The 18,732-nt window shown below is 42.7% G+C and overlaps 1 protein-coding gene across 3 annotated transcripts in view; it reads left to right on the top strand.

The window, feature by feature from the left end:
- Nucleotides 1-18,732, top strand: part of Bbip1 (BBSome interacting protein 1) — a 104,615-nt gene that overhangs the window by 45,421 nt on the left and 40,462 nt on the right. Inside the window, exon 5 of one of the 3 annotated variants that reach the window (XM_071610925.1) lies at nucleotides 12,709-12,770. The exons of the other annotated variants lie outside the window; for them this stretch is intronic. Within the exon in view, the coding sequence (XP_071467026.1) occupies nucleotides 12,709-12,755 (47 nt within the window). The 3' untranslated portion in view covers nucleotides 12,756-12,770. Of the gene's footprint in view, nucleotides 1-12,708; nucleotides 12,771-18,732 lie in introns of those variants that run through there. 3 annotated transcript variants of the gene reach the window in all.

The raw sequence follows: 18,732 nt of genomic DNA on the forward strand, positions 1-18,732 counted from the left end.
GGTGAGACTGGTAAAAAAAAAAAAAAAAAAAAAAAGTGTAAGTCCAAGAAGGAGAAAGCTGGTCCGGGAGGAGGCATTTAGGATCTGGAGAGACCAACACACCACTCAAATACTGCCCATTAGACAGTGGGAAAATCTGGCCTGAGACAGTGGCTGAGTCCGGAGAGCAGAGAGACAGCTTAAGGTTCTGGTCATTACTTCAGAAGATAGCGACCTAGAAAGAATGAGGAAAAGAAAAGACAAAGAGAAGGCATGCAGGAGGAACAGTCAGAAAACAGCCTTGAAATTCTGAACGTGTGCATTTGAACCCCAGCAATCTGCCTAATTTGCAAAGGAACTTCAAAGAGTTTTTGAGTTTCTTTATTGTGAAATGGGAATTATTTCTATCTCAAATGTGAAATGCCCAAAGCAATACAATTAGGGGCAAAATCAATAACTTCAGAGGTGAAAAACAGAACTATCTCCTACCCTTGATCCCACACACGTGAACAAGCCAAACACTCTTTCCCTTTATGCACTGTAACAGAGCCTTAGTAGATATCATGTAAAAAAATGAGGGAGGGATTGTTCCATGGCCAAAATCTTGGAAAGAACCTCTTTCAACAAACTTAAAACTTTCTTTCCTTCAACTCCTCCCAGTATCTTCAATAAACTATGCACCTTTAGACTCTTGGGGGACAGGTTGGCAAACTTAATGTTTTACAGTTTATTTGAACACATAATCTTTTTCTTCTTTCCCTCAGATAACCCAGAATTAGTTTTACTTAGAAACCAGCTTGGGAAACATAGATGACAGCAATTGTGACCAACATTCCTTCCAGCTGTATTGAAGAACCCTGGTTACCTATGTCTTTGTATATAAACATTTTTTTAAAGGATTTAAAAAAAAAAAGAACAAGCTGAAAGTGGAAAAATGTCCAACTGCCAAGAATTTTGGCCTACCAAGTCAATCCACAAATATTTATTGTGTGCCTATTCTGTGAAAAGCACAGAGTTGATCCAGCTGTGTTCTTGGAAAAAGACATTATTCTATCTTAGGATAGGTAATGCCTAAAGCCAAGGGCTGTCCATGTTCTGGGCCACAATGTACATTTTCATTTCACATTATAATCATTCATGAACAAGCTTTCCATTTCTTATAGCCCTGAGCCTGCGGGCTTAATCTTGATTTAGCTGTTGGATAAGAGAAGAGAACGCCTCCCTTTACCTCATTCTGTTCAGAATGATGGAATTGCAGCTTCATTTCCCTGCAAAATGACTCACTCCAAGGACTGAGGAGAGGAAGGGCCACCACAGTCATCTAAGACGAGAGAGCTGTTCAGAGGCGGCAACAGGTATACCTCATCTTCCCCATGCACCTCAGATTCAAACACTGTTGCAGTGCATAGAGGGAAAGAGTGTTTGGCTTGTTCACGTGTGTGGGATCAAGGGTAGGAGATAGTTCTATTTTTCACCTCTGAAGTTATTGATTTTGCCCCTAATTGTATTGCTTTGGGCATTTCACTTTTCTTCCCTAGATGAGTTGAATAAGCCATGTTCTAGACTATAAAACACAGAATTGCCCACTGAGGGGGGGGGGAGGTTTGGAGAGCCATTCCAGTTCTGACATTCTGAGATGCTGGGCAAGGTACTGAGCACAACGGGAGTTCTTTGAACAGGAGTCAAGATATGAATTTGCCACTGGTGGCAGGAGAGGATTCTGTGAGCTACGGACAGAAAAGTACTGTCACTCTCAAGAAGTGGCTTTCTCTGGATGCAGAGCTTAGATGATATCACCTCCCTCATCCCAAAGCTGGGAATGATGGATGACTGTTATAAGGTTTGGAGTGCTAATGAGTTAATGTAGATAAAGTACTTGGAAATGCACAGATGAAAAGCAAAAGATAAACACCTAGAATTACTAGTATTGTCCTTAGAACTCTCTCCAGTCTTCATGCTTCAGGCAAAGCCCCATTTTGAGAACTCTGATTCTTAGTAAACACTGTTCATGTGCTCACATGAGACTGAGAAGAGGCCATCTTTCTGAAGACTGAGGGTAGGTCCAGTCAGCCTCTGTCCAAAGAACTTTGAGATGCTGCTGCCATTTATAATGTCTTCATCTACCTGAACTGTCATCCTGCTTCCTTTTGTCAAACCAAGACCTGGATTTTATGAATTCCTATTTAGCACAAATAAAAAGAAAATGAAATATGCTATGAAGAAAGAGCTGCAAAAAGAATTCTAAGGAAAGCTAGCATTTGTGTTTTAAGGCTTACTGAGTAGTTTCACATACACTTACACCACCTCCCTATGAAACAGACAAGATTGTGCATGCTTTAAACATGAAGGAAATGGGGCTTAAGCAGGTCTCTGGTAATCATGAAACTTTTATGCTGAAAGGAAATTTGGGGGTTCTCTAACTCAAATTCTTCATTTTACAAATGGAGGAATAGAGACCCAGAGAAATTTAGTGTACCACCCAAACCCACACAATTGGTCACAGCATCATGATGAGCCACAAGTGTAAATGCCATTTCAGTATACCAGCCTTGTAGGGATCCTAGGGACAGGGGGAATCTAGACCTTCTGGCACCCAGGCTGGGCTGGATTCTTTCTGCCACTCAGCCTTGAGTCTCTTGAACACAAGTCAAATATTTGAGCCCAGTTCTGGTTCTCATAGCCTCCCTGTATCAGATGAATCAATTTTAAGGCCTGAAATAAGAGAGACAGAAGGAGATGGAGAGAATTTATATGTTCAGAAAATGTTCATGGGGCATTTTTAAGAATCTCTTTCCTGGAGTAAAGAGCGTGGAGTGGAGTATGTGAAGCATAGCACAAAGAAGTACATGCAATATTTTAATATAGTGCCAAGAGGTATTGAAAGAATAATATGGATTTACTTCCCCAATCAGGTTTCAAGGGGTTTTCTGGATGCATTTGTCTTTTGTGGGTTTTATCCCCGGCCATATCACTCCTGCTACTTAAGGATTTAGAAAAAGCTTACTTAAGGTAGAAAAACTCCAGCAAGACATCTTTCCCCAAAAAGCCCATAAATTTTTTCGACATCTCCTATACCTGGCCTGAGTTCTAAGCCTATGCAAACTCTAGCTTCTCAGACTTTTGCAATCATGGTCCAATCAACCCCATGCTCTTCAGTGTTTCATATAACTGCCACACCCTACATTTAATTATGATTAGTTATGCTCCTCCAATTGCATTGTAGGGGGCTTTATTTGCATTCTTCTGGAACACTGGGTCCTTGGCTAGGCTTCACACATCTCAGACTTAACCTTCTCTTCTCCAATGAGCCCTAATCACACATAACTACCATTATACCCTCTTCCCCTCTCTGTGTTTGCACAGTTTCTGCTTGCCTCCTAAATACCATACACAGCTAGAGCCATGGGATAGAAATGAGGGCCTTTTCCTGCTGGAACATAAGAGAAATAGATGAACTGTGATTAAGAGAGCCAGCTCTACAAGGAAACAGAGAGAGAGAAGGGTGTAGAGGAGGCTTGAGAGGTAAATACTAGTTAAAAGGGAACACACAAAGAAAAAGAAGTTAACAGATCAAACCTATATTTATTTTGATTAAAAAAAATAAAATAAAGTGGTTGCAATAAGAGAACCAGGAAATCCAAGGGAGATTTTTGTTTGTTTGTTTTTTGTTAAATGTTTATAATAAAAATACAGTCGTTCCTATGAAAAAAGGGCCTGAGAGATGACCTAGTTGAGGCAAACTTGTTCAGATTACAGATAAACAACACAAACTGAGATCCAGAGAGGGGAAACAATCTGGCTCCAGGCAAGTTACAGTTAAAACCATAGCATCTGATCCCATTACTGTAGCCACCTTCCTTTTCCCATATGATTCTCTGCTTGTGCCTTGTTCTTCTGTCCTTTCTCTCTTTCTCTCTTTCTCTCTCTCTTTCTTTCTTTCTTTTTCTATCCACAAAGCTAGCAGGGCAGCTTTCAGAAAGAAAAACTAAGAACTAAGACTGGTACTTTTAAAACACAGCTCCAGGAAATCCCTAAGTTCTGCAACTGAGCACAAACAAGGACATGACTGGCAACTCTTCAGCACAATTGACAAAGCCAACAACAACAGGAACTAGCTGACAACAAGCCATCCTCCAAAACCCAAGAATTCAAAGGAAAGAAAAAAAAAAAATAACTGCTGAGGGGCAAGTGAAAATTTTACCACCATTTTTTGTGTTTTGTGTTGGTGTGTGTATGTTGTTGTTTTCAGAAAGTTCTCTGGGAGCAATGAATCTAGGCTGGTAATTGATTGATGGGCTTCAGAGGGCACATGAATACCCTAAAGTTTTATGCAATTTTTATAACAAATATGCATCTGGTCTCATAACAGTTCCATAATTTTTTATAAGGTGCCATAAAGGGTCATATCCACAAAGAGATCAGGAACTTCTAGAAAATTGCATGTTACTGCGTTTGAGCCCATGTTTAGAGTAAGCATTTCACCAGGAGAAGCCACCAAACTTTATTTTGTGTGTCAAATTAGATGTAAAATCAAAATGTGTTCAAAGTAACCACAACAGCAAAACAAAATAAAATTGACTTTTAGGACAGTAGTGGTCCTAAAAAGAGATGGAAATGCCATCTCATTGATACCTCATTCTGGTCAGGTATGGCAGCTACCTTCCATTATGGTCGACCTCAAAAGGTCAGAAATAAAAGCTGAATCTCCCCAAATTTCCTAAACAGAAGTCACAGCTCCATCACCCATGAATTTATTATTAAAAATTATTGAATTTATCAAAGAGAGAAAGCACAGTATACTGTCTCTCACATGGTGCTCCACAGAAGAGTCTCCCACTTTCATAAAAAGGTGCTAGGATGAAGTAAGTTTAGGAAAACTGCTTATCATCTCTTGACATGGAAAATTACAATGTCATAAGTAAACCTCTGTGATTTTCTTTAACTCCATGTTTGCTGAACTAACTTGGACCATGGCACTCTTTGTGCTTGTTTATTAATATCTTATAAAATACTTTGGGAAACACCAATTCAGTAGAATGGGATCTGGGCTAAAAGGCCAGAGGCCGTTTATTCTGCAGTTAACTCGATATGTGGCCTTAGTTCTTTTAACTACTCTGAAGCTGTAGAACTTAAAAGGTCTCCCAGGTGCTCTCTGGAGCTGTGAGATTTGGGTTGGCTGATGGTCTAAGATTCTGCTTATAGCCATCTGTGATGATTACACTTATTTCCATTCAGGAAGTGTGTGGTACAATGATTTTGCTTATGAGTTACCTTCTTTTAAGAACTCTTTGGAGGGACAAGGCAAATGTCAAGGCAGTAGAACCAAATGGAATCAACACAGTAAAGTTGGGTCAGTGTTATTCACTGTGATGAATACATATAGTAGGCTCAAAACCACAGACTTTAACAAACACAGGCTGCTAACTGTTGGCCGGGGCATTGATGGAACTGGTTTTTACAAACTATACAAGCTCTTTGAAGCCAGCAAGATTTTACAAGGCATGATCACATGATCTTAAAGAGCAAATGCTTCTTTTCAAAGGACCAAAGTTATTCTGAGAGGAATTGTTACTCTCTGGGAGAATTCCCTATCTCAGAGGAAAGGAGCACTGATTACAGCTCACTGTCAAAGATGTTTGAGTGAGTAACAGCCCTAACAGTGGCTTTCTCAGGGAATACTAGAGGCCTGGGAATACTTGAAGTCCCACCTGTGAAGTGTCTTGAGCTCTTGCATAATCAGAGGGGATCTAGCCTAGGGTGATGCATTAAGACTATATGTGCTTTCTGCATTGGAGGCATAGGAAGCTCTATAAAATTTCTGCAGGCATGGGGAAGACCTTTTAAGAAGCAGAGGCCCTAAGGCTGCAAGGAACAGGGCCATAGATAAGTTGGTACTTGTCCTGTGGAAGGACTTTTTTCCCAGCCACTACTGTAGCAATATATGTGACCTTGTTTCCAGGTGGGCCCACATATTCAAGTGTGTAGTTTCCTACCTCATATAAGGAATCTTTCAAAAACAAATCCATCTTATCGCCCTTTGCTCCTTGGTGCCTCATGAAATCTAAACAGTTTAGCAAAGCATACCTATGTCTTCCCTGGTGAACTCTGCCTTATGTTGAAGCCTGGTCTCAACAAATGAAATACTAGTTTTGAGCAAGTTACTTCACATTCTCTGACCCTCCTTTTCCTTACCTGTAAAATAGAATACAGCCCTTGTTGTGCTAGGGCTGTTGTTTAAATGAAATAATATTGTAAAGTACTTAGTAGGATGTTTGCCATATCATAAGTGCCTAATAAGTATACTTTGATTGCTATGGATATTATTTCTACGTATTGAATTCTGACTGATCCTTCAGACTTGGGCAAAATACCTCCTGTGAGAAGTTTTCTCCAGACCAGGGTGGAGTGAAGAGTCTCCCATTATTTGCCTCTGTGTTCTCAGGCTGGTCTCCCAGACTGGGTTCTTTGTTTTCACATTGACTCCCCACTGGACCGTAGGCTCCTGAAAGGCAAAACCCTGCTCTGCAACATGCACCTGGTATGTTCTTCTTAATAAATGTTTGGTGAAAGAATAAAGGAACTAATAAGATTTCTGTTTTCTGTACAAGAGCCTGTCTGGACTCTCCTTGGAGTTTCACTTCCTGGTTTAGCTCAGCAGATGCCTGTCTATCATTTGCTGGGCCTGCAGGGAGCTGCTCAAGAGAATAAAATAAACCTCAACCAGCAGCCTTCCGTGCTCACAGCTGAAGTCTGACTTTTCTGTGAACGTGTCAGAAGGGGAACTGTGGCAGTTCATAGGGGCCCCCCAGGAATGATAAGAAGCTGGGGGTTTTCCAGGGCTCCCTGCCACACTGGATCCTGGGCAGAACATGCAGGCTCCACCAACTGTCTGGAGCTGGGGCAGGCCCAGGGGTCAGGCTTCTATCCTCACTGAGCCTGCTTCACCGGGGTGAGGCCTGGTTCAGAGGAAGAGCTGACAAAAATAAAACCAGAATGGCAATGAGTTATGCAGGAAGTGGCAGGTCTGGGAGCCAGAGCAGAGCACAGCTATTTGGGTGACACACCACAAGAAAAGCTGCCTGAAGATCAAACCACAGGACAGAACCCTGACTCTATTTGCATTTGGGGGGTTTCTTCTTTCAGGAGTCAAGCCCACAATGCCTGTGGTTGTCAGGCAGTTTAGGCCCAGGTTGGCCTCTGCACTAACCATCTGGTGGGGGTAAATAAATGGCCTCTCTGAACCTTGTTTGCTTGTCTGGGAGCCATTGGGAGAACTATAGAAAAAAATATATCTGAAGGATTAAGTGTCTGCATAATAAATATGTTTCTTCCTTTCTTTGCTATTAAGCACTATTGAGGATGAGAAACCTTAGTATAGACTTAAGACGCACCACACACATATGCACACAACACACACACACCACACACCACACACACGCACACATGCCCCCTACACATGCTAAGTTGAGAACATTTGTGAAGCAACAACTCTATATGTTCTTTCATTGGCTGCTCCCTAACTAGAAACAGATCATCTTCCCCCAGCTGTTTCTGGGCCAAAGTTCCTCTAAATGTGGATCTATTCATAGTGATTTTGTTTTCTTTTCTCAGTCCATAATCATCTGACACATTGCCTGAGTGTTCTCTGCAGCCCCAGCCTTTTGTTAATTTATAAACCTAGAAACTGAGGCAATACTTATAAAAAAATCATAGGGATTCCACCATTTATTAAGTGACTACTGTATATCCAGCACACTCCATGTCTGCCTGTCCTCATTACGCTCAGCAAGAGACTGCTATTAACCTTCTCACATAACAAATGAGGAAATGGAGGCTCAGAAAGTTCAAAACTTTGTCCGAGGTCTCTCAAGAGTAATGGCAAAAAGTCTATCAGCCTGAGATTTCTACTGCCCACTATAGCCTATAGACACAAGACCCGGTTCAAGCCCTTGAGAAATTCCTCAGACATGGCCCTGAGTACCACCCAGGCCATTGCTCTCACAGGTTTTCACTCAGGTCCTGCTTGGCCCAAGGGCCCACTCCTCCCCTTTGCCTTCTTGGAGCAGAGCCCCACTGGCAGAAGCCCGGAGGCCTCCACTTCCCCTGCCCCCACCAGTGTGGCCAACACAAACTCCTGACTAGAAAACACCATGTCCTCTGGACAAGGGCTCTCTGTGTGATGCTCTAGTACCTGCCTGGTGACTCTTCTGTGAAAAGCCCCAGCTGGGGTAGCTGGGCTGCCAGGCCTCAGGCAGGCAGGGTTTATCAGCTTCTCCAGTGGCCTAGCCGTGAAAGACTGGATCCAGCTGCTGCCTGCCTCAGCGCCTAAAGTGTCCCAGGCCTGGCCAGCCACAGCCATTTTCCGAAAATCCAGCAGGGAGCCAGATCTTAAGGCACCAAGGCTGTGGGCTCCTTTACAACAGAAAGTGGGCTTTGGTGTCAGTGAGAATGAGGTTTAAATTCCAACTCTACCACCTTCTACCAATCTGTCTTTAGGAAAGTTGCTTCGGCTGCTAGGACTCCTGCTCCCTCAGCTATAAATGAAGCTAACAACATCTACTATCCCTAGCCTACTGCTATTTCCTTGTCCCTGAAAAGGAAGAATTGGACCTCATGACCTTGAAGTTTCTATCCTAAATGCTGTCTGTGCAGGCCAGAGTGAAAATCTCTTCCTAATTCTGAGTACAGTTGGGGAATTTGGATGCCTCCTTGTTTCTCTCAGGGTGAGCTCAGTCCTGTGGGAGGGTTCCTTGTTTACCTCAACAAATTTTATTAAGCACCCCACAGCTCACGCCATACCTAAGGCCTTAGGGTACAGAGATAACCAAGCACAGGCCCCACCCTTAAGGAACACACAGAAATGATAAGACCCATAAAAATAAGTATTGTATGCAGTGGAAAGTGATAAATGCCGTAGGAGGGGCACAGATACAAGACTACGAAGGTTGAAAACAGAAAAAGGGTGATTCCTGGCTGGAGAGAGAAGGAAAGTGGTGGTCAGTCCCTGAAGGGTCTTCACTGGTAGTTAAGACATTAGAGGGCCAACTGTTGGCACATCAGAGCCATGGGGGTTGGAGCCTTTTGTTAGCCTTCTGCCACCTGGAGAACCCAGACTGTGAAATTTCTAAAAGAGAAAGATCATTTTTCCAAAGGGCCTTATTCCCCGAATAAAACACTTCAGGATTTGCATAAAATGTGTAGTGGCCCAAAGCTGCCCCTTCATCCTGGCTGTGAGTATTCTGCAGCCTGATGCCCATCCTCTCTTTCCTTTGCCCTCTCACCCAGCCCTCTCCTTTCATGAAAGACATGAGAACAAGGCAGGTGGAGCAGGAGACAGGTGTCCAGATCAAGGAAACAGTCCTACCTCAACAGATAGGGTCCTCTGGGACCTTTATTGCCCTGTCAGCTTGCCTTGGCCCAGATCTCAGCATTCTGGGAAGGAGTCGGCCTGTTGAGGAAAGGATATGTCAGTGGCAGTTGGCTCAAGTCATCTGGGGTGTGTGTGTGTGTGTGTGTGTGTGTTCAGGACTAGGTGTTTTGCAGCAGCTGATTTCAATCTGGGTCAGAATTGTGCAGCCCTCAGCAAGTTGCTATCTAGAGAAGATAAGCTTGAACAGTCCCCTGCAGGCCCCAACTGCAGTAAACTAACAAACAGTCTTGGTATAAACGCAGCTATTTGCCAAACTAATTCCTGATGATGAAGGGATCTGATTCATTAGCAAAAAGGATCCAGGTAGATTGTGGAATTGGTTAGGCCTCCCAGAGAGATAAGGGTCTAAAGCTGGTCTACAGTCCTGGAGAGAATCCAAAGGACTCCTGGGGAGATCTGTCCCAGCCAGGCTTTTGGCTCATAAGGCTAAACCTCACAGGGCCATGGAGTTGAGGAAGACATGCATATTTTAGTGTTTGTTCTGTCCCTTGCTTGCCATGAGACCTGGGGTTGACCCAGGTCACTGTATCTCATGGGTTTGCATTTCTTCATCTGCAAAGTGGGACAAATGCAGTAATACTTCATCAATGTGGAAACCAGGGAGAAAATCCTTAAGGATTTGTAAATGAGTAGAAGAGATAACTCACCTCACCTGTCCTCTCTCTCTTTTGCTCAGAGAAAAGCCCCTTAGATCTTCTCCTGGAGCCTGAGTTTTCCCAGTTCACAAAGAGTGAAGGTATGCTTCGTTTTCTGGCTTTCTGGCCTACCAGTAGGCGAAAAATAATTGATTAACAGGGAGTTTGGCTGCTAGAGATCAATACACTGATTACCAATGGAAACAAACAGGAAAGCAAGGGAAGGAAAAGAAAAAGAAAAAAACATGGGGAAGAAAAGAGATCTTTAAAAGCCACAAGGGGCCAGTTAGTCCCAGGGCAAACAGTTTGTGCATATCAACAACTCCAGAGGCCATCATGCCCAGGAGCCTAGTGTGATAATTGATATAAGGGCTTTCCAGCTCTCTAGTGACAGTTTAGCAAGGCAGGACTTTACAGGATATTATTTTAGGAAAATATTTTTCAAGTTAAAATTGTTTGGGGGGCTTATATGGGGAAACTCTAACATGCTAAACCTCTAGATATCAGAAAATACCTAAGTCTTCCACAAGTGCTATGGAAGTCAAGGTTGTTATGCCAGTTCTCCTACATATAAGAGTTTGGCCCATGTAACAAATCAAATAAGAGATGTAGGTACTACTGAAAAGGTCTAAAACATTATCCAAATTATCCACTGGGGCAGCGATGGCTAATTACATTGGTCTCAAATTGCTTTTGAAAAGTGTTTAGGAATGATCCTAATGAATGTGTTTATTGATGAGCTGCCCTGGTATGTAAATTCATTTTGCCTTTACTTGTATTTAGAGTGTGAAATTCCAGCAATGCATGTGAGCATGTGGCATACTTGCTGCAGGAGAAGGGAAAGAAGGAATTTCCAAGTACGGATTTCTGAAATATGCACGTGCATATGAGTGTGTGCGTGCGTGCGCACACGTGCGCACACACACACACAAAATCTATCCATCCCTTAAAGTTTTTGTTTGTGTTAGATATAGATATAGATATATCCTTAAAAGTATTTGTAGAAAACACAGAAGACTAATTATGTAACATCAGGATGAAAAGACTGCTTAAGCAAGACAGGAAACCCAGAGGCCATAAAGGAAAAAAAAAAAAAAAGAAATGACTGATTTGAATACTGGAACATTTTGAACTCCTGCATGATGAAAGACAACACAGATAAAGTTAAGATTTGGGTGAAATCTTTGAAATCTTTAACAGAGGGAGGATGAAGATGCCTCAAGTCAAGCGCAGACTCCGAGTGCACCGTACCTGCTTCAGACTCTGACTCCTACTTCATCTCTCGGTGTTTCAAAGCACAGTGTCTTGTCTCTTTGCTGACAGATGGCCATGATTAATGTACAATGAGTGCCTATGAGTAAGAACAACTTGAACATCCCATCAGAAAAATAGGCAAGGAATATAAACAAAAAATTCAGAGAAGAAAGGCAGATGGCTAATAAGCATGAAATGCAAACGTTAAAAAATTAATAGAACCCAGTGCTCACAAAGATATATTGAAGAGGACTCTCATCCACTGTGAATGCAAGCATCCATCAGCACAAGTTTAGGAGTGAAGTGATTTGGTAGAATCTACTAGAGTTTTAAATGTCTATAATTTTTGACCCAGAAATCTCACATGCAAGGGATTGAAATCATAACATAGATACATAAACATGCATGTCCTTTGCAGCAAGATTTGTAGTAGCAAAAAATTGAACCAAGCTAAAAAAAATCAGTAGGCTGTGTTAATTTCGATATACCCATATTAGGAAATACTATTTGGTCACTGAAAAGAATGATATTTTATATGTGTTGATTTGAAATGATACATATTACATGTTGTTGATTAGAAATAAAGCAGGTGTCAGAACAATACATGCAGTAATATTTGGTCTATAAAAATATACATAGGGATATGTACATATTTGTGTCATTATAAGCCTTGGGTAAAGTCTGAAAGTATTGAACCAAAGTGTACCTAATGCACATCTGGAAAGGGGATTTGGTTGATAAAGAAGACTTTGACCTCTCTGTTTACATATATTTTTAATAGATTCAATCACTATCTCCACCTTATACATAAGTGTACTGAGGCTTATAGATGTTATCACTCACCCACATCAAATGATAAAGCTGCAGAACCAGGACTGCAGGTGAAGTTCACCTGGCCCCTAAGTCCATGGTCTTTCTAGTTGCCATGCTGCTCCCAGGGGGTTCGCAGAAATAGCTTACATTATAGGATTCCACCTGGGCTTTTATGGACCCAGGCAGACAGGCATCAGTATATGATCAGCCCCCAGAGCCATTTCTTGGGTGATTTCTGTTAACAGAGAGGCAAGGGGTGGGTTTCAGGGATGCCCTGGGGAGGTGCTCTGCTTCCAACCTAAGCCTCTGTTTTGGGATCCTCAGAATTCTATGGCAGGTCCTGGAAAGTGGTCACTGAGGCACCTAGATGGTCTCTCTGGGCTGCGGCTTTTTGAGAAAAGGTTACACAGTCTAGGTGTGACTTGCTTCCTACCTGCCAACCTAGAGGCCAAAGAGGGACCTGAGCATCAATGGCCTTGTTGCCTCAGACCAAAGGCAGTCTGGCTTCACTGACTGGAACACCTCTGTTTTCCCTTAGTACCATACCCTCATCTGCAGGGTGTCAAAAAGGTGATGTGCCTGTGGTCTGATCCACAGATTTTTCTGAGAGAAGCAAAAGAAGAGTTCCTGGACTCTTCTTCTGAAGGCAACAGTTACAAGAAAAGACAAATTCCTAATCTAAAGGAAGGAAGCCAAGACTGTGACGTCCTGCCCCTCCTGAGAGGGCCCTCCCTGCATCCTTGCTGTGCTGAGAAGACCTTCAGCCCTGTTGTCCTCTACAGAGAGTAGAGAAAAGGCCACGGCACAGGCTGGCTTGCTCTGGCGCCCTGTCTCCTTGTTTTTCCTGTGCTGGTTCTGTTTTGGCTAACTCTCTGGCCTCCTGCCTGAACCAATATAAAGCGCCACCCTATCCTGGTTGACATTCTGGACTTGGCTTCTCCCCTGTGGTCTCATGGTGCTCACCTGATGCTACTTTCCTTATATACCCTTCCGGAATTTCTCAGTCAGGGCCCTCTGGACAGCCATGTCCTGGCTGACAGCTGACACATTGAAAATTCCAAAGCCGTCAGGGGTCACTTTGACTCGTCATCCTATCTACATGCACACACAAGCTGGTCAACTTATAATGACCTGCCTCTAGATGGTAAATTCCCTGTGAGGGCACTGAACATGTCTGCATGTCTGCATCGTCCACCAGTGGTAGGACTTCATATATAGATGGTTCCCATAAGAACCTGGTGACTAAATGAATACTGGATGAATTCACTTAGATTCTCTTCTCCCCTGCCACATATGACAGCTTAAATCATTGCAGATAATCCACTTGAGCAGAGTTTTTCTGTAAGTAACCATCTAATAAATATTTGAAGTTTGAGGGCAAGAAGCAAAATCTAAGCTCTTATATAGGAACTTGGAAGGCAAAAGAAGAAAACAAATTTCTATGAGAATTTTATTGATGAAGTTCAAAATATAATAATAAAAAATTGGTAGAGCTTGTGGGTAATATAGGTCTCCTAATGATAATAATAAAATTCCTTTTTGAGGAATAACATTTGGCTTAGTTGAGATTCAAAGTGTCTTCTATCATTAAAATGTATTGCAAATGTTCATCTGTTAGTGCTGATGTGTAACAAGATTTTATGTATTTCGTCTTTGAAAATGACAGTTGAATTTCACATAATTTGCACATGTCATAAAATCTTTTTTTAAAAAAAATGATGGAAGTTTTTAGGCAGTGTAAAAACAGTCAGTGGTTGGGTTTGGCTTCAGGCTGTAGATTATCAAGCTTGCAGCATAATAGAGAGTAGGGGCTTCACATTCTTTCTCTTGCCTCTGTCTCCCATATTTGTGCTTTGGAAAACCTTAAGGTTTCAGAGACACTTTCACTCCCTTTCCTGGTGCCTCTTCCTTCTTGAAGAAGGAAACAAGGCTGAGCCAGTCTGCTCCAAAGAAGAGCTCCCGGGGCTTCGTTATGGCTTCGTTATTGCTCAACCACTTTAGAGTGGAGGAAGAACTGCTGTCAGCCCTTCCTTTTCCAAAGCTGGCGTTAGCTCTTTGTCAATGGCCCAAAAACCGCTGGGAAGGACTTGCTTGTGGTTCTTCTCCAGCCCAAACCACACAGAGAGGGGAGGCCTCCAAAGGCTAGGTTAATGGAAACCAGTTGTGCTCCCCCAGCCCTGTGCACAGAGGGTATAAATTCAAATGCCTAAAATCTCTGTACATCCTGAAGAACGTATCATTTTGGGAAGGCAACTGACCACAGCACAAAATGCAATGCTGGCAAAATGACATAAATAATGCACTGCAAAGACCTCACTTTTTGTAGATGTGAGGAGTACTAAGGAGAACAGGGACTTGGGAGAGCATCAATCATTCATTGACTCATTCATTTATTCAACAAATTTTTCAAGGGTCTGTGATGTGCTGGGCTTATATCAGGCCCTGGGCACACTGCCAAAAATAAAGCAAATACAGTCTCTGCTCTTGCCGCACTTATAATACAGTCACCCTTCAGTATCCACTGGCCCTTGGTTCCAGGACCTTGTAGTTACCCAAACCCACAAATGTCCAGGTCTCTTACATAAATGGCATAGTACTTGCATATAGCCTCTACACACAATTCTATGTACTTTGTCATCTCTAAATCACTCATAGTAACTAATATAATGCAAATGTTATGTAAATAGTTGCTATACTATATTGTTTAGAGAATAATGATGGGAAAAAAGGTCTGTTACATGTTCAGTACAGAAACAATTTTTATTCCAAATGTTTTTGATCTATGTATGGCTGGTTGAAAATGTGGATGTAGAACCCATGGGTATGGAAGACTGACTTACTACTCAAGAGCATTTACTAAAGCCCAGTATTCTATGACATATTATCAGTATTCTTTGAATTTAAATGATTGCATGATGAAATAGTTGGGGACAGAAAAAACTAAATAAAGTAACCCAGGCTACTTTCTTGTGCAGATTTCCATTGAGAATCTCCAAGAAAGCATATAAAGAATGCAGCCTCCCCAAGCTTATTTAACTATGGAGTTGCATCTTGTGGCACCAGAGTCACATGGAACATAGTTGGGAGAACAGCTGTCCCAGCTACTGAACAAGTCTAGTGAGATCACTCACACACACCATGTTTGTGGTGCCCTGCAGTTGTATGACCAATGAATTTGATTTTGTCACTAAAGGGAAGCACAGGGTTCACATGCCTCAAGACCTACTGGGTCCCAATTCCAAAGTCAAGCCTGACCAAGAGAGGAAACAGTCACACCACACTATTGTTGAAAGGAGCCATAGCTTCTTGCCTTTCAGCTCTTTCCCACGGAACAGGGTAGGTGCCAGTATTTTACTCAAACAGTGAAAAAGGCAAGTCAAATCTCCACGTGATTATGAAAATAGTTTTGATCTAGTGCAGAGATCTAAAGACTATACTCACTGATGCACAACTAGCAAATCTTGGAATTAGAGTGTTGGGTTTTTTTTTTTTAATGGTTCTGGTAGAATCATGGGGAAGACTATAGTCAGCCCTTTTGGGCCATGCTCCTCTCCCTGAATCAATCACTGTGGCTAAGAGGATAAAGTACTCTGATCAGATCTAGATCCCATTAACACCTGTCTGAGAAGGATGAGACAGATCATTATATTCCAGTCGAGGTACTGGGTTCCTGTAGGTAGCAGTGATTTTTCTCACAGGAAGACGATTGAAGAAATACTGTACAGGCAAAAACAAATGAAATGTGGATCATTAGGGTAAGAAAAGTCAATAATAAGAGCTCGGGATGGCCCTGAGACCAGAACTAGGTAGGAAAGTGGAAGAAGAAGGTTCTCAGGCAGAAGCCTGCCCCTGAGGGCACCAGCTTCTGGAACCAGTTTGGCAGCATTTTAAGTCAGCCCTGCAAACAGAGCCAGCCACAGGACCCCTGGTTGGGTCAGACTGTGTGTGTGTGTGTGTGTGTGTGTGTGTGTGTCTGTGTGTCTGTGTTTGTGTGTGTGCTCACAGGGGTAGACACTCTCTTCTGTGACTCCTTTCAAGGATGGTGAGGTATGAAGGTTTCCATGTTTCCTATCTGGGTCAGACTTGATTCAGGAATTGGAACCCGGTGTGTCTTAAGAGGTGGATGGAGGGGGACTCAGAAGTCAGAGCTGGGAATGAGAATGACTGTCTAGACCATCCATCAGTTGATAAAAATGAGTTATGACATACCAGGTACAGCAGCAGCACCAGTATTATTATTATTAGTAGTAGTAGTAGTAGTAGTAGTAGTAGTAGTAGTAGTAGTAATAGTAGCAGTATTTTAGTACTGGGGATTGAACCTGTGGTCACTGTACCACTGAGCTATATCCCCAAGTCCTTTTTTAAAAATTTGAGACAAGGTCTCACTAAGTTACTGAGGGTCTTGCTAAGTTGCTATGGCCGGCCCAACCTGCAATCCTCCTGCCTCAGCCTCCTGAAACTTGGATTAGGAAGGGACATCACTGCTCCAGGCTCAAGCACTCTAGTTTGAGAATGGCATCCCCTCAAATGCATTTCCACCTGTCTAAGCTTTCTCACTTTTACCATTAAAAACTCTGAATCTTCAACTCTCTTACATTCAAAATCACTGAGGCACTCAACTAATTTGACCTTCTGGGAGCTTTCTACTGTGGTGACCCAAACTCCTCTCTCTCAAAATACTCTCTTGGGTTTCCTTGATGTCATACTTTCACAGGTTTTCTCCTGATTTACTGACTGCTTCTTCTTAGATTCCTTTAAAATCCCTTAAGTGATGATAGTCTTTGGAGGTTCTGCCACAAAATCTCCTTTCTTCCCATTAGGCAGTCTGATCTGTCCCCATGATCTCTATTTGTACCACATTTCTTTCTTAGAACCACAGCAAACTGCTCCCACTACTGCATACACAAATGCATTCTTTGTGTGCTGTTTCCTCTATACTTTTCTCATGAGCCTGGGATACTCAGAGCAATTAGTACATTATTGGCACCAATATCATCATAAACCCAAACATACACAGGGGGACTGAAACCAAGTCATTGTGACCACCCAGATGTCCAGATGGTGGTGTGGGTGTGGGGGATGAGTAGGGGAATGCATATGAGCCTATTTTTCTATCCATCTCTCAGATTGTCATTAAAATTAAAAAAAAAATCTGTGAAGACTTTTGGAGAGAGTTGGATGCAGTTTTTTAGAAAATGTGGCTGTCTCCATACAATTTAATTGAGTAAAAGAGTCCCTCTACATGTGCTCTACACACATAGAGCAAGCATTGTCAGAGTTACACAGTGAAAACGGGTAGGGAGAAGAGATTGATATATATCAGTGAGAATCAATTTAAGAGCCCCACACAGTCCAGGCCCAGATCACTGTTGCATCTTAAAGAATCTAAACTGAAAGTACTGTATTCACACGTTTTAATGCATACAATGATGTTTTTTTTTCACATTTTAACGTTGATGAAACCAGGATGCATCGAATAAAGGAGTCATATGATAAGGTTTGATTGACAGTGTTATTTTTCCCCTTAATTGTCCAAATTATAAAGATGAGATTTACAATTGATGCTCCTTGATTAGATGGAAAATATTATTTGGATCCCTCAAAGAACATGAAGTGAGATCAGAATTGTGATCCAGAGCAATGCCCTATTTCTGTTTCTTTAAAACCTGAAGGGTGCCCCCAAAGTGTCTCTCTGTATCCCTGCCCCTTCACTCTCCACCAAAACTCATGAAATCCTCCCTGCAATCTTATCCAGAGGTAGGAGATCTTTCTTCCTCTCCCTCCTATTGTCACTCCCTCTCTTCCCATGTATCTCTGGGAATCTGTTTCTGCCATCTTTAATGGGACATCTCCCAGCCCAGCTCCTCTGGTTCTTCTCCCACCCTGATGGTGGCCTGCTCTACTTAACAGGAAAGAAAGAGAAGGAGACACTTTGGCAGGTAGAATGTTCTTTAGCAAGGAAGGTGGGAGGGAAAGAGGCATTGAATACTCCCGCAGGAATAGCAGTTATGCCTTGAGCGAGGATAACAGGAAGCTGGAGGTGGAGGCACCCTCTGCAGCAAGGCCCAGATGAACAGGGAGTGTTATCTATGAGGGACATCCCGAGAAGGCTCACAAGATAAAATCTCCAATTGTGATGGCTGCTCTCCATGCATGCGTGCACACTCACACACATGCCCGTGGGCACAAACACACGTGAACGTGTATGTGCTTAAACAATAGGCCACAGCCTTTCTCTGCTCCCTCATATCACACCAGAAGGGAGGAAGGCAGGGCCAGGATGATTGCCTCTTTTCCAGGGATGAAGATGCCCAGGAAACGGAGAGGGGGAGGTGGCAGCATTGGGTTTCTCAGCAAATCAGAGGAAGAGGCAGGATGGGGGAAACCTGACTCCTATGCTCTGGCCAGGCTGGCCCAAATGGGAAAAATGGCTGCCCAGAGCTTGGAGGAGGGGGGTGGTTTTGTCCCAGAGCAGAAGGGCCTTGTTAGCTTGGCTGGCTTGGGGCCAGGGCACCAGAGGCGCTGAGCCTCACTCTATCCCTACTCCCCCAAATAAATCTAGTCACAAAAGGCAGACAACATATGAAAAAAGTGGCCTCCCCTGGAGGAAAAAGCCTTGTA

This window comes from Marmota flaviventris, chromosome 4 (genome assembly GCF_047511675.1).
Source record: "Marmota flaviventris isolate mMarFla1 chromosome 4, mMarFla1.hap1, whole genome shotgun sequence".
Classification (NCBI taxonomy): domain Eukaryota; kingdom Metazoa; phylum Chordata; class Mammalia; order Rodentia; family Sciuridae; genus Marmota; species Marmota flaviventris.